Source organism: Canis lupus, chromosome 1, assembly GCF_048164855.1.
Source record: "Canis lupus baileyi chromosome 1, mCanLup2.hap1, whole genome shotgun sequence".
Lineage (NCBI taxonomy): Eukaryota > Metazoa > Chordata > Mammalia > Carnivora > Canidae > Canis > Canis lupus.
This window is the reverse complement of record NC_132838.1, coordinates 49,897,952-49,911,983: the sequence shown is the minus strand read 5'-3', so window position 1 is coordinate 49,911,983 and position 14,032 is coordinate 49,897,952. Positions and strand designations below refer to the sequence as shown.

Here is a 14,032-nt window from a genome sequence, read left to right as displayed (position 1 = left end):
TAGCTCCTACATATTTGGCACAGCAACCATTCGGACTGCTTCTGAGATGTCACGCTCAGCTCCAGCACAGTTCTTCCTCCTACTCCAGAGGATGAGTCAAGAGGACACAGCGCCAAGCCTGGGTTCTTGGAATCAGACACGCTTCTGCTGCCAGGTCTGAGGGGGGTTATGTCCAGGAAGCTTTGATGACAGCACCCTAGAGGGCAGACGCAACACTTATCAACCTTTGGGTGATCACTTAAGCCTTTTAAATTCCTTTGTTCTGTAAAATGGTCAACAAGTGCCTCTTCTCATGGAGGTGAGAGTAAAAACATATATATAAAATGTGTTGGGACGCCTGGGTGGCTCAAGGGCTGAGCATCTGCCTTTGGCTCAGGTTGTGATCCCGGGGTCCCGGGATCCAGTCCCGCATCGGGCTCCCCACAGGGAGCTTGCTTCCGCCCCTGCCTCTGTCTCTCTGTGTCTCTCATGAATTAACAAACACATCGGTCAGTTAAGTACTCAACAGACATCAAAAATATTAAGGCATTTCCTACTATCCTCATAGTACAAATCTCCCTGGAATGATGCTAAAGGAGAGACATCACAATTATCTTACTTTTGGGGTTTTATTCAAGTTGACTGCCCTTACAATTAACCTTTTTTGGCAGTACTCAAGTTTCTGCCAAATGGCAGGATTCTGTTCTCAGGAGTCATCTATAAAGAATCTTCAGCACTGGGACATCTGGGTGGCTCAGCAGTTTAGCGCCTGCCTTTGGCCCAGGGCATGATCCCGGAGTCCCTGGGTCCGGTCCCACATCGGGCTCCCTGTGTGGAGCCTGCTTCTCCCTCTACCTATGTCTCTCTCTCTCTCTCTCTCATGAATAAATAAAATATTAAAAAAAAAAATCTTGGGATCCCTGGGTGGCGCAGTGGTTTAGCGCCTGCCTTTGGCCCAGGGCGCGATCCTGGAGACCCGGGATCGAATCCCACGTCAGGCTCCCGGTGCATGGAGCCTGCTTCTCCCTCTGCCTGTGTCTCTGCCTCTCTCTCTCTCTGTGACTATCATAAATAAATAAAAAAAATAAAAAAAAATAAAATAAAATAAAAAAAATAAAAAAAAAAATCTTCAGCACTCCTACTTGTTCCACTTAAAGGGAACACACTTTTTACAGGGGAAAATGGAGCCACAGAGGGAGAAAGCAGTTTGCCCAAGCCATGAAACAGGTAAGCAGTAAAGCCAGAATTCAGATCCATTAGCTCCAGAAGCCACTTGCTCATCCTGGATTATGACTTACAACCTCTCTTATCTTAGACGTACCAACAAAAAGTTTCCAGTTCCAAAAAGGAAGAATATAGACTTTGCACAAACCAAAGTTCTCTCTGCCCTAGTTACTCATCAACTAACACAGATCCACCAGAAACTTGAAAATCGGTAATGATGTACCACAGGTCTATATTAAATTTAGTCATGAAATTCTATCACTAGTTGAAAAGTTAATTTCCTATTGTACACCAAAGATTACAGATCAAAAGAGAAATTCCATTTTTGTTAAAATGGGGCCAAGTTAAAAAAGGACATAAGAAAAACTAGTGTCAAAAGTACTTCATAAACAGAATATTTAGTATTGTAATATACAACAAAATGTAAATTATACTAAGTAAATGTATTTAAAATTGTGTAGGATCTATTTACTTGAGACTACAAGAGACTAAACAAAGCAATGAAGACAAGATATAACACCTGTATGCCAGGAGCTATTTTCAAATAAGTGTACCTGTTTCAAGTGTCGTTAATTCCACTTCTGAGGTTCCTTGATTATGATGGAATACCTAAAACCAAAAAATATTTTGCTTTCAGCAGAAATAACATTTCATCCCAACCACACATATGAAAAGCTACGAATTCTAAAACCATTCCATACCATACACTGATACTTAATGTTTAAAATAAGACAACAAAGCAAGCTTTTGAATCTTAAAAACATACTCCCCTTCACTCTAACACCCCATTAAGCCTTAACCATGTAACATCAGCAGGCATGTTATTAATATAAATCAATAGCAGTGGCCAATGTTTATTATTTATTTTAAAGATTTATTTTAGAGAGAGCAAGCGAAAATGGGGGGTGGAAGGGGGGTAGAGGACCGGAGGGAGAGACAAACTCTAAGCAGACTGTGCACTGAGCACGGAACCCGACGTAGGGCTTGATCTCACCCACCCTGAGATTGTGACCTGAATGTAGCCGATGTTTTATTTTTTTTTTATTTTTTTTTTTGTGACTTTTTATTTTATTTTTTATTTTTTATTTTTTTTATTTATGATAGTCACAGAGAGAGAGAGAGAGAGAGAGGCAGAGACACAGGCAGAGGGAGAAGCAGGCTCCATGCACTGGGAGCCCGATGTGGGATTCGATCCCGGGTCTCCAGGATAGCGCCCTAGGCCGAAGGCAGGCGCCAAACCGCTGCGCCACCTAGGGATCCCTAGCCGATGTTTTAAAATGAACATCACTGACTATACAGATATCCCTATTACGTGAAATCATTTCACAAAAACAAACTGTACTTTTCAACTAAAACCTGACAAATACTTACATATTTTCTTCTTTTCTGAATATTTGAATATTTTATGATTTTTTACAAATCAGAAAAAAAATTTATAGTCCTAAATTCCATGTTGATCTTGCAAAACAGTTTTTAGAGATTTTTTTAATCTCTACATCCAGTGTGGGGCTGTAACACACAACTCTGTGATCAACAGTTGCACGCTCCACCAACCGAGCTGACCTGACACCCCAAAGCATACATTTCTAAAAAAACTAAGTGCACAATCAAGATTGATGCATGAACTTAAGCTTCACCACTGTGGTATGCTGAAGGATGATGAGTAAAAATTCATCAATTCAATAAAAATAAATGACATGCTAAACACAGAGATACAAATAAAAAAAACTAATGCAAGCGGTTACAATAAAAATCTTTATTTAGGTTTGGTCAGTACAGGTAAGATATATTGGAGTCACAGAGCAATATGCATTAACAGGATACAACAGTTCATAAAAACTGAGTAACTATGCACACAAATTTCTTAAACATTCAGTCACCTAAAGAGAAAATGCACGGATGTATGGTGGAAAAAACTGTATCTAACACTGAAACTACTATAGGACTCCATCAGCAAGTCCAACTTTTAGTGATAAAACTACTGTACTGGGCAAACTTGGCAGTCATAAACCCACATCTACTCTAACAAGTCTGAATGGTGCATAAGTATAATAACAGCATGAGTAAGAATGCCCTTACACAGCACAGGTTCTAGGATAGACACAGATTTATACAGACATCATTGTGTTATACTTTAAGGAAAGATTTCCATTTACAACTTCACATTAACTCATATAAAAATAACTTGACCCTACACAAAATGTCCTGTTAGCAACATTCAAGGTAATTAACTGTTACAATTTCCAAAGTGGCAGAGGTATTGAAGCAAAGAAAGAGAGGGGGGAGAAAAAGGGAAAGAAAAAAACCACACCCACAAAAAAAGGCAAATTGTGACAAAAGTATGCGTTAATTTTCTGGACAGTATCCTCTCCCAAATTAAATGACACTGTATAAAAATTTGCTGGAAAAAATATTACAAAACTGAACCCTGTACATTTACATTTGAGTCCAAGCCATTCTGAACGTGGCGGGAACCCGCAGTTCGGTTACCTTTCCCACTCACTGTTTTCTCCTCTTGAGGGTCATGATTGGAGTCTGTGTCATTTGAGTGGTGTGTGAGAGAGTTTTCACTGCCCGTGGGAGAGTCTACACTTTCATACCCCGCACTGAGTTGATTTACGTAACTACTACCTCCTCTGCCAGTTCTCTCCTCTGAGCTGTTGGAGGCCTTATTACCATTCCCTGGAGAAGAAGGAAAGTCATCTTCGGCTGTGTCCCCCTCCCTGTGAAATCCAGACCCAGACGTCCTCTGCCGGGAGGAACTGCCATTACTTGGTCCGTTGGCCAGCCGACTGCAGTCTTTACCTGTGGCCTCCGCCTGTCCTACAGGCTCAGAAGATGTAGTCCTGCTGGTACTTGGGGCTGGAGCTTGAGACTGCTGCTGTTGGTACTGAGCCAACTGCTGGCGCGTCTCTTTCAGTTGTTGCTGAAGAACTAGAATGGTGCTCTGCATACCCTCTACTTCTTCGTCAAGTTGAATGATGAAGTCATTCAGTTCTGTGCAAAGGAGAGTCAAACCTACTTTAATATTCTTATAACATTTATTTTTAAAAGATTTATAACAGACTTTATTAATGCCTATCACAAAGTCAGATAGTCAATAAATGTTTACGTGAACACAATTCTAAAAAAATATATATATATCTTAAAATTTTCCTTCAAATTTAAAAATAGCCATTTAAGAATGAGTTTGGTTCTTTTTTTTGGGGGGGGGGGAGACATGCTTAAAATAGTTTTATAAAGCAAACAAGTTAAAACTGATTCAAATCTAGCCATATTATACAACTGATTATATCCCAAATCCAACTCCACATCTGTTTACCTGTGGGCCCACATGGCCAGTCCCCTTCCTCCTTACCCCCCTAGCTACTGTCTATCTCAGCTCCACAGCAAGTTTAGCCCTAGGGAGCAGTGGGTCCTCTAATGCTCCGAAGAGGCCTATGCTAGAACAAAAGCAAAAATCAGAAAAAATAACTCTTGAAAATTGATAAAATTCACATATCCACTTACTCCTAAAAAAGCTTGGGAAAGGAAAGTCCTTCATTACTATACAAAAATCTCCTAGTCACTATGTTTACATATAGTAAGAGCTAACAACTATCACTTTGAAAAGGTACTTTAAAAGGTATTCTAACCGATCTTTACAATTGTCAAATATATTCATTTTCAATTTAATTTCCAGAGTTCAGGTATTTTAGTTACTAATCATCTTCCTCAAATTCAGTTACACTTGCCCAAGAAAAGGCGGGTGGGGTGGGCGGAGGAAGCAGCTGACAATTAAATTCAGTTTATCTTGAACAAATTTAAATATCACATCTTGAGGCAGCCCTGGTGGCTCAGCGGTTTAGAGCTGCCTTCAGCCCAGGATGTGATCCTGGAGACCCGGGATCAAGGCCCACGTCGGGTTCCCTGCATGGAGCCTGCTTCTCTCTCTGCCTGTGTCTCTGCTTCTCTCTCTGTGTCTTCCATGAATAAATAAATAAAATCTTAAATAATAAATAAATATCACATCTTATTCACTCAATAGGACCTTAACAGGTACAATCAATTCTGATTTCTAGACCACAAGAAATAGCCAAATACTGCCAAGATTTACACTTGGAAAGTGATTAAATGGAGATAATCCCTTTTAAATACTGAATATAAATGTGTATATGTATGCAGTGCCTTCTTTCACCAAATTGCACCTCCCCCAAAAATCCAAAAACTTATGAAATTTGCACAATAAACAAGAAAGTCGCGGGGGGGGGGGTGAGGGGGGGCACTAAAATGGCTTTGCTGACTCAACTAGAAATGTTCCATTAATAATTTTATAGAATCATCAGCACAAATTAGTACATACAGAATCTAATCTGTAATATTCATGCCTGGCAACTTTTTAAAAGCCAGTGCAAAGTTAATCAAACTTTTCAAAAAACCCCTTACCATCCTGACTGCTTTTAAGCTCCTCACTATATTTCTTCTGTAAAGCCAACTCTGCTTCAAGTTGTGCAATACGTCCCTGGGACAGCTGCCTTCCAAGCTCTTGATTCTCCTGGATAAGCATTCGACACTTCGCCATTAACTTTTTGCCTGTTTGGCTGCAAAGGAAAGAGCCATCCATCACAAAATGAAGACAAGTGTCTATAACCTTGTTTGCTTGCAATTATTACAGCAATAGATGTAACACGTACAGAATATAACTGTCACGGCAGATGCCTCCCCTATAATTACCATCTTCTGTCCTGGAACACGTCCATCTTCTGCATTTCAGTATTTTGCCAATACAGCAGCAAAAATAAACCCTAAACAAAAAGTACCCAAATGGCCACATTTTCTATTACACTAATAAGGATTCTGATCTCTATTTTCACCCCTAATTATTATTTGAAATGGAAACAAGCCAGTTAATTAAGGCAAGCCTCATATATACCAGTATTAATAAAACACTAAGGTACTCAGTTTCATGGAACAGAAAAGTTCTTAAAAAGGTAAATGTGATAACATAGAATATATTTATTTTTGCTAAAGCAGCATTTTATAAGAGTGCCTATTCATAGGCAGTTCTCAGAAGGATGTTTATTGCAGTGAGGCATATACTCAGTAATTGTTTTTAGAAACTTTTAATAGATTTTTTTTTTAAGCAATCTATACATTCAACATGGGGTTTGAACTCATAACCCTAAGATCAAGAGTGGCATGCTCTACTGACTGAGCCAGCCAGGCATCCCTAAAGATCCTTTTAAAAAAGAGCCTTTAGACTATTTCTATCCACTAAGCTCTAATTTAACTTTTTTTTTAGTTAAGTCCCTAATTTAACTTTTTTAAGCTTTAAGCTGTCGTAATGGTAACAAGTTTTGAAAAATTTAATATCAATACGTGGTTAAGATTTTATTCATGTTACAAAAGATTATCTTTAGAAAAGTGAGATTTGGGTTATTACAAATAATGCAAATATTTAAGTATCTGCACGGGAGCAGATATTGGGAGCACCAAACTTTCCACAAATTAGTTACCAAGTATTAGTGCAATCTTCTAAAGTGTGTACACACACATACACAGCAAGTGCAAAAATGTAATCAGTCTTAACAACAGTTCTCAATAAAACAACTTCTTTAGCCTCAATAATAAGAGAAATGATCACTTTTAAAGGGATCTGATTTAAGCACATAATTGTGAGGTTACCTGATACTTGAATAGGGACAGCCTGGTATTTTTTTAAAGTGTATTTAAGTAGGTTCTATATCCAAAGTGGTCCTTGAACTCACGACCCCAAGATCGAGTTGCACACTCCACCAGGGACAGTCTGATATCCTCATGATGGTGTTAACATTCAGAAAGATCTAACCAGTCAAAAAAATTTTTTGCTGACACTTTCTGTTCTTTCCTCCATTTATTGGGGCTTTCACTTGCCTGATGTATTACTTCAGAATGCATCTGAACCTATTGTAAGCCTTCAGTCTTAAAAGGAGAGCATTTTATAAATGATTCTCATTCCTTGACTCAGTGCTGTTGTTTTTGTTTTTTGTTTTACCCATAGTACATATTCTACCCTAATGTAACTCAAACAAGTTTGTAATTTAAATTTATCTGTGGCACAAAGTAAGACCTGGGTTACTGCTGCTCAAAGCAGTCTCAGGTAAAAACACTTAAGGGTTTTATTCTCTATATGGCAACTTTATTAGCTGGTGTTCTTGTTTATTGCTACCATAGCTCCAGATACCCCTTTCCCACCTGTCATTTTCCATTAGCACCCTCAGCTTCTGGCCTCCAATGAATGGGAGTTTAGAAATCCAATGAGAAGTTAAGAGATAGGTACCACTGTCAGGGAGTGGCACTCCTCCCGCTTTATTGCCCATGCTCCCACAATTCTGTTTTCTTTCAAAGTCTACAGCATCAGTGTTTTCCAACTAACCTGAAAATCCTCCTAAGTGAATTTAGTAGAGGTTAGAAAAAAATACTGTAAAACCAATACATTAATTTGTGACCTAACTTAATTTCATATGAAGTATCAATACAAAAAATGTTTCATTTGTAGTCATACGTTTTTATAAAAGCCTGCTCTAAGATAATCCTATCACTTCTAAAATTAGTGATTATTGAAACAAGTCTTAAACCTGTTCTTTAAACATTTTGTCATTTTACCATATCATGTAAAATTTATGTGTTCATTGCATCCCCCAAAATGATTAAGAGTTCAATTACAAGTAACTGTCTTTGGAATAATTTTAATTACAATTCCCCCCAGCCCATTCCTAAAATCAAATAATTCCAAAGAAAATATGAAAGAAAACATTTTGAGAGAAAGATTTATAAAAAAGAACACATGCTATACATTGCTTCATGATCACGAGAGGAAGGGGGCCAGGATATCTGAGAGGTGTACACACAATTACCTCAAAGATTAAATGCAAAACATTAACTGTCAAAATAACTAAAATAGATCTTTCTTAAATATTCTAAAATATATGCACTGTTACATGTGTGGAATATTTTAACTAAGCAGAGAAGATAATTCAGACAATCTTTCTCTTTCAAAATTAGAATAGGAAAATGGAAAGGGGCCCACAACCCATTCTATTTGAATTATTCCAAACACAGTACTGATCGAGCACTGTTTCAGGTTAATGATGTATTTATAGTACCATTCATAGCCTATTATTTACAGAACAAAAATCCATTTACAGGTGATTAAAATAAATTAATGATTTATTTACACAATGAAAATATTACGTAACCAATAAAAAATGAAATAATCTAAATGTACTTTAAAAATGAAAAAAATGTGCAAAGGGTAAGTGTGTGTGTGTATGAGAGAGAACAGATGCCAAGCTGCAATCATCTATGTTATGTACATTCACATTTGTTTAAAATTGATATATATATATATGTGTAATATACATATATATAATGATTGTATATGCATAGAAATTATCTTGATGATACCCAAGAAATTTAACAGTGGTTACTGCTCTTGGATAACAGAATGGGGAAGAGGGATGGAGAAGGGCAGGGTCACATCCAGGAGTGACTCTCACTTTTTGTCTCCACCTTTCTTTGTGTTGTTCCAATGTTATACAGGAATATGTATTATCTTATTAAAAAACTTTTTTAACAGAAGGAAGAAAAAACCCACAGACCTCACAGTGACTCTTAAACTAAGCAGCAAAGAAAGATGCTGGCTAATAAATTTGCGTACATGTTAATAATACATTTTATGAATTATTTCTCGACCTACTAAAAATACGGAGGCCATTTCTACTGTGATCTTAAATGGCATGAAATATATACAAATGCCTTAATGTGGCACAATAAGCTAATTTCAAACAGATTTGGTTACTTACCCTCCAACCCCACAAATAGTGAGAATTTTAGAAGCGGATCTCTTGCTGTAAAGTCACACAAACCACTTCTTCAACCCACCCTCTGCCCCACAATCAGTTCCCTAAAGCACAAACATAAGATACTTACAATTGATTTGAATGGTTAAGAGAACTTAAGTCACCCTTGTTAAAACTGCACTTAAACGTTGGGACAATCTGGAACATATATCTTCCACTCATCTTAGACTCCATTATCACCAAGTGAAAATTCGCATTGGTGACTTATAGAATGATCTGACGAAAAAAATTCACCTCCAGGATTGGATGGAAGCATGAAGAAAATAATGCCTCATTTATCTAAATGATCAAATGAATTTGCTAGAAATGATCACTATACTTTTTTTTTTTTTTTTCCAATTCACAGAATGTCTCACTTAGGCCAGCCCACAGTTCAATACATTATTTCCCCAATCTTCTGGCAGGCACCCTGTGAAGCTGTCCCACATTAATTTCTACTGCAATATCCTGGGACAAGGTGTCAAAAAGTAACAAGTGTCAAACCTCCTTGTCTTTTATGATACCAGCTGGAAAAACGTAGGTCTTTAAAAATGAGACACAGAGCCTTTTCCTTCACTTTGAAGAGCACAGCAACAATTTTTCCAAAATCAATCTGCTCTCCACAGCCCCCCAAAATCAAAATGTTAAAAGTACAACAAAATCATCATAATATTCCTTGAACTTAAAAAAAAAAAACAACTATTTCAAGGCACATTTAATTTAATATCAAGAGTGCAATACAAAAGGCCCAAATACAATGAAGGAAACACATTCCCCCATTAACACCAACGACAATGCTCTTTCAACATGTGCCTGTTGAATGGAATGGGGATTTAATTTCACTACTGAAAAAATTAACGCAGTGAGTCTCATCACAGCCAATATCCTTATACAATCTAGTAGTGAAATGAATGTTTATAATGCTTCAAACAGTTTCAACCTGAAGTTTGATACCACACCTTTATGTTTGTTTGTACAGTCCTCAGTAAGATTATCTACAGCATTAGCAACCATTCAAAGAACAAACCATTGATTAAAACCACATTGATTTAAGGCTCAATCAAGTAATATAGAGCCCCAAACTAAATGGTTAAATATATGAACTACTTGTACTGACATCTATTATTTGATTCTCTCGTGACTATTAAATTGGTTCTTAGCAAATAAACTCTTTAAAGGCAAAATTCACCTCATTTGAGTTTTGACCCAGAAGTTCAACAACAATCACGAAGTCCACAGTCTTATTGGCAAACCTGAGATACAGTGTCTCTAAGTCACTATGCTCAAGGTTAAGAGCGATGCGTATTCCATTTTTACATTTTACTGGAATTTTACATGTTCAATTCATGATTTTAAATCTCTAGGTTTTCATTCCTCCAAACTGTCTGAAGACACAGTGTGCCACAGACTTAAGACTTCTGTTTCTCCCTCTATTTTCTTCAAACAGAAACATTTCTCAAGTGTCTACATGTTCTAGAAGGGGAATTTTTCGGAGGTGGCCACTTCTTCGGAATAGTCCGACGCCATCAGGCCTCTGAAGCAAGGGGAGGGGGAAGAAAAAAAAGCTGAAACACAAGGTTCATCTGGTAAGTTTTACATTAACCATTACAAGCTGGATAGTATAAGAATGTGGCTTTTTTTGGCTCAAAAAGTCTGAGTCTTGGTGTGGAAACGAGTACTTGGCTGTCCCACCACAGCTTTCTCGTAGTGGGACTGTCAGGGAAGTCTTGACTGGGGAGTATGATTTGTTTACCTATCAGGCGTAAACTTCCAGGCACTCAGTTCATTTTGGGCTTGTTCCAGTTTGTCTTTAGTCTGTTCCAGTTCACCTTTCATTTTTAGGAAAAACAAGTTGATCGCTGGGTCTACCATTGTTGATCTCAGTTGGGCAACGCTAGGCTGCTGGACTTGCTTGAGGTACTGGATTTGAGTCTGTACAAAGCAAAACAAACAATTACTACCAAATCGAAGAAAACAGTCATAGGAATATGGGATAAAGTCCCTTTTGTTCATAGAATTTATCAACTTGTCCTTCCCCCTTTGACCTTAACATCCTCTAGAAAAAGTACAAATTATAAACAACTATTTAAGGTAATCCATGTAGGAATTAAAGCTTTGATTGCATTTCCATATCTGGAATCCTTAAAAAGGCTACATCCTACTTTGCAACCAAAATGATACTTAAAAAAAAAAAAAAAATCAGTGCTATATTTACTAAGAATTTTGACACCCACTAGAAAAAAGCCATGTGTCAAATATTACATAAGAGTATAGTGAGGGGAACCTGGGTGGCGCAGTTGGTTAAGCATCTGACTCTTGGTTTCGGCTAAGAATGATCTCAGGGTCATAAAATGAGCCCACGGGAAGTTTCTCTCTTCCTCTGCCCCACCCCACTGTGTACTCACGCTCTCTCAAATAAATAAATCTTTTTTTTAAATAAATAAATCTTAAAAAAAAAAGTACAGTGGTTCACACTTTCCAATTTGTATCTATGGAAATTATTCTATATATAAGTCTACTAAAAATAAACCAAGTACAAGATTATAACTTAAATTACTTATCTGTATTTCCAAATTTAAAAATATATAGTGCTTATATTTACATGAGTTGGCATTACAGCTTCATAAATAGCACCTTAAGCCAAAAAATATATTTCTACCTTGAGTAGATTTGAATGACAAAATTGTATAGGTAGAAGGTGACTGACCACATCCAAACTCCTTATTTTTGAAATTAAATAAGCTAACTATCCAAAGATACAGTTGGCTCACTGCCAAAACTGACACTAGAATCTAGCTCTTAATAAGCCTCCTGACTCCCAGTCTAGGGCTTTTTCCACCACACCAGAACCCCTCTACTTACATATGAAACCTTCAATTTCGACTTCAGTTGTACTATTTACTAGCACACTAAAAATACATTTCTAAAATATGAAATACAGTTTATTAGAATTAAATGCATTACTTTCTTCACACCCAAAGTAGATTTGATTCAAAATCCTGCTGCACACTACAGCTTAAATAGGACTAAAGTTAACAACCAACTGCTCATTTGTATCATAAATTTAGTAAAAAATGTAAATATCTGGATTGACAATACATTTACTATTTCACCGAGCAAACAGAAGTAATTTATTTAGTTTAAGGAGATTTTTTAAAGTAATTCATTTTAAACAAAAAAGTATAACTGTTTATTCAATATAAGACCAGTTGCTAGAATAACTGAACAAGGATAAAGCATGTCATATAGTATATACCACATCCTGTGATCCCTAAAGAAAACATGCCTTTCCAACAGCGACATAGTTACTATTTAGGTTTACAAAGTAAACTGCTCTCATCTGCACATATAATCTTGCACTTTCTTTGTATTGTTGCTCTTGCTGCACTTTCTGCAAAACCTTACTCTGTAACTGAAAATGAGTTGTTCAGCTGACCTATGCAGGGGAAAGCTGCAAAAAAAGAAAAAAAAAAAAAGAAAAAGAAAAAGACTGGAGGGGTGCCTGGGTGGCTCAGTTGGTTAAGCATCTGCCTTCGGTTCAGGTCATGATCCTAGGGTCCTGGGATGGAGCCCAGGGTCAGGCTCCTTGGTCAGCAGAGAAGTCTGCTTCTCTTTCTCCCTCTGTGTATGCTCTTTCTCTATCAAATAAATAAAATCTTTGAAAAAAAAATATGACTGGAAGTGGCTAGGTTCTAGTTGAAACAGCCTTTGAAACCTGGGACACAAAGACAAAAGGGTGATAAAGCATCACACCAAAGTCTCTGATCAGGCATGATATGGATCAAAACTACCAGTGTATATATAAAATAGAAATGAGTCAACAGTATATATATATTGTCCAGGTAAGTGTAAAAAGTACAATTATGTGTTATATGAAAGGAGCGCTCCCCTCATCAAGGATGGAAGAGGCCCTCAAGTCCTGATGACAGACATACGGTTATGGCACTGCCACCTACCGCATGGCTTCTAAGCACTGTTTAAAAAAAAAAAAAAAAGTACATGAAATAGGATAGCAATGGCAATGGTAGGACGCACGAAGAAAAAATTCAAGACATAATGGTATAGTAAGATATTACTGTTGGCACCGTCCATTCACACTCTACTAACAGCACTTTGAAGATAAGAGTCATCCTTTGCATGTGACAAACATCTTACAGAGTGCCATTTAAGTACAAACCTAAAACTAGGTACAATCTAGAATCCTTAATATCAGAAAAAGGAAAAAAGAATTAAAGAGTTTTGAGAATGGGTACTTTAGAGACATAGTGCCCACTCCATTAAATATGAAAATCTAAGGAGAAAAATTTTCTGAAGGGATGGGGTGGGTGTTATAATTAAAAGAAAATTATATTCAAACTACTGGAAAGACTTCTTGGAACCATGTGTCCAAATAAAATAACCAAAGGCTGGGGTGGTCAAGAGTTGAAATTACAGAAAGAGAAGGTGTGGGATTATTAAGAAAAGAAATTTTAAGAAATAACAGTACTGTGATTGAGCCTTAAAAATGTTTTGGTGAGAAAACAATTAGGAATAGGACTGCACCCGATAGAAGAGTCTCCAATGACCAGAATATTGCCTTCTACATTAGATTTAATAAACAATGTTATCAAATCAATGGAGATTACACAAAAGAATTCAAGAAGATTTCAGATTTTCAGGGCATCTGGCTGGCTCAATGAGAAGAGCAAGCAATTCAATATCAGGGTTGTTAGGGATCCCTGGGTGGCTCAGCGGTTTAGCGCCTGCCTTTGGCCCAGGGCGTGATCCTGGAGCCCCGGGATCGAGTACCATGTCGGGCTCCCTGCATGGAGCCTGTTTCTCCCTCTGCCTGTGTCTCTGACCTCTCTCTGTGTCTCATGAACAAATAAATAAAATCTTTAAGAAAAAAAATATATAGGGATTCCTGGGTGGCTCAGCGGTTTGGCGTCCGCCTTTGGCCCAGGGCATGATCCTGGAGTCCCAGGATCAAG

General features: G+C 37.4%; 1 protein-coding gene and 1 pseudogene across 7 annotated transcripts in view; one reads left to right on the top strand and one right to left on the bottom strand.

Moving 5' to 3' along the window:
- Window positions 1–2,944: 2,944 nt before the first annotated feature.
- The window catches only part of WTAP (WT1 associated protein), a 28,088-nt gene continuing 17,000 nt past the window's right edge, over window positions 2,945–14,032 (bottom strand). For 5 of the 7 annotated variants that reach the window (XM_072829690.1, XM_072829656.1, XM_072829699.1 and 2 more), the window contains exons 6-8: window positions 10,816–10,994; window positions 5,629–5,783; window positions 2,945–4,200 (exon numbers count right to left, since the gene is read on the bottom strand). In XM_072829690.1, coding sequence (XP_072685791.1) covers window positions 3,617–4,200; window positions 5,629–5,783; window positions 10,816–10,994 — 918 coding nt within the window. In that variant the 3' untranslated portion in view covers window positions 2,945–3,616. Of the gene's footprint in view, window positions 4,201–5,628; window positions 5,784–9,764; window positions 10,597–10,815; window positions 10,995–14,032 lie in introns of those variants that run through there. The other 2 variants (XM_072829714.1, XM_072829705.1) reach the window with 1 other exon arrangement.
- LOC140609033 (U6atac minor spliceosomal RNA) lies at window positions 12,928–13,044 on the top strand (annotated as a pseudogene).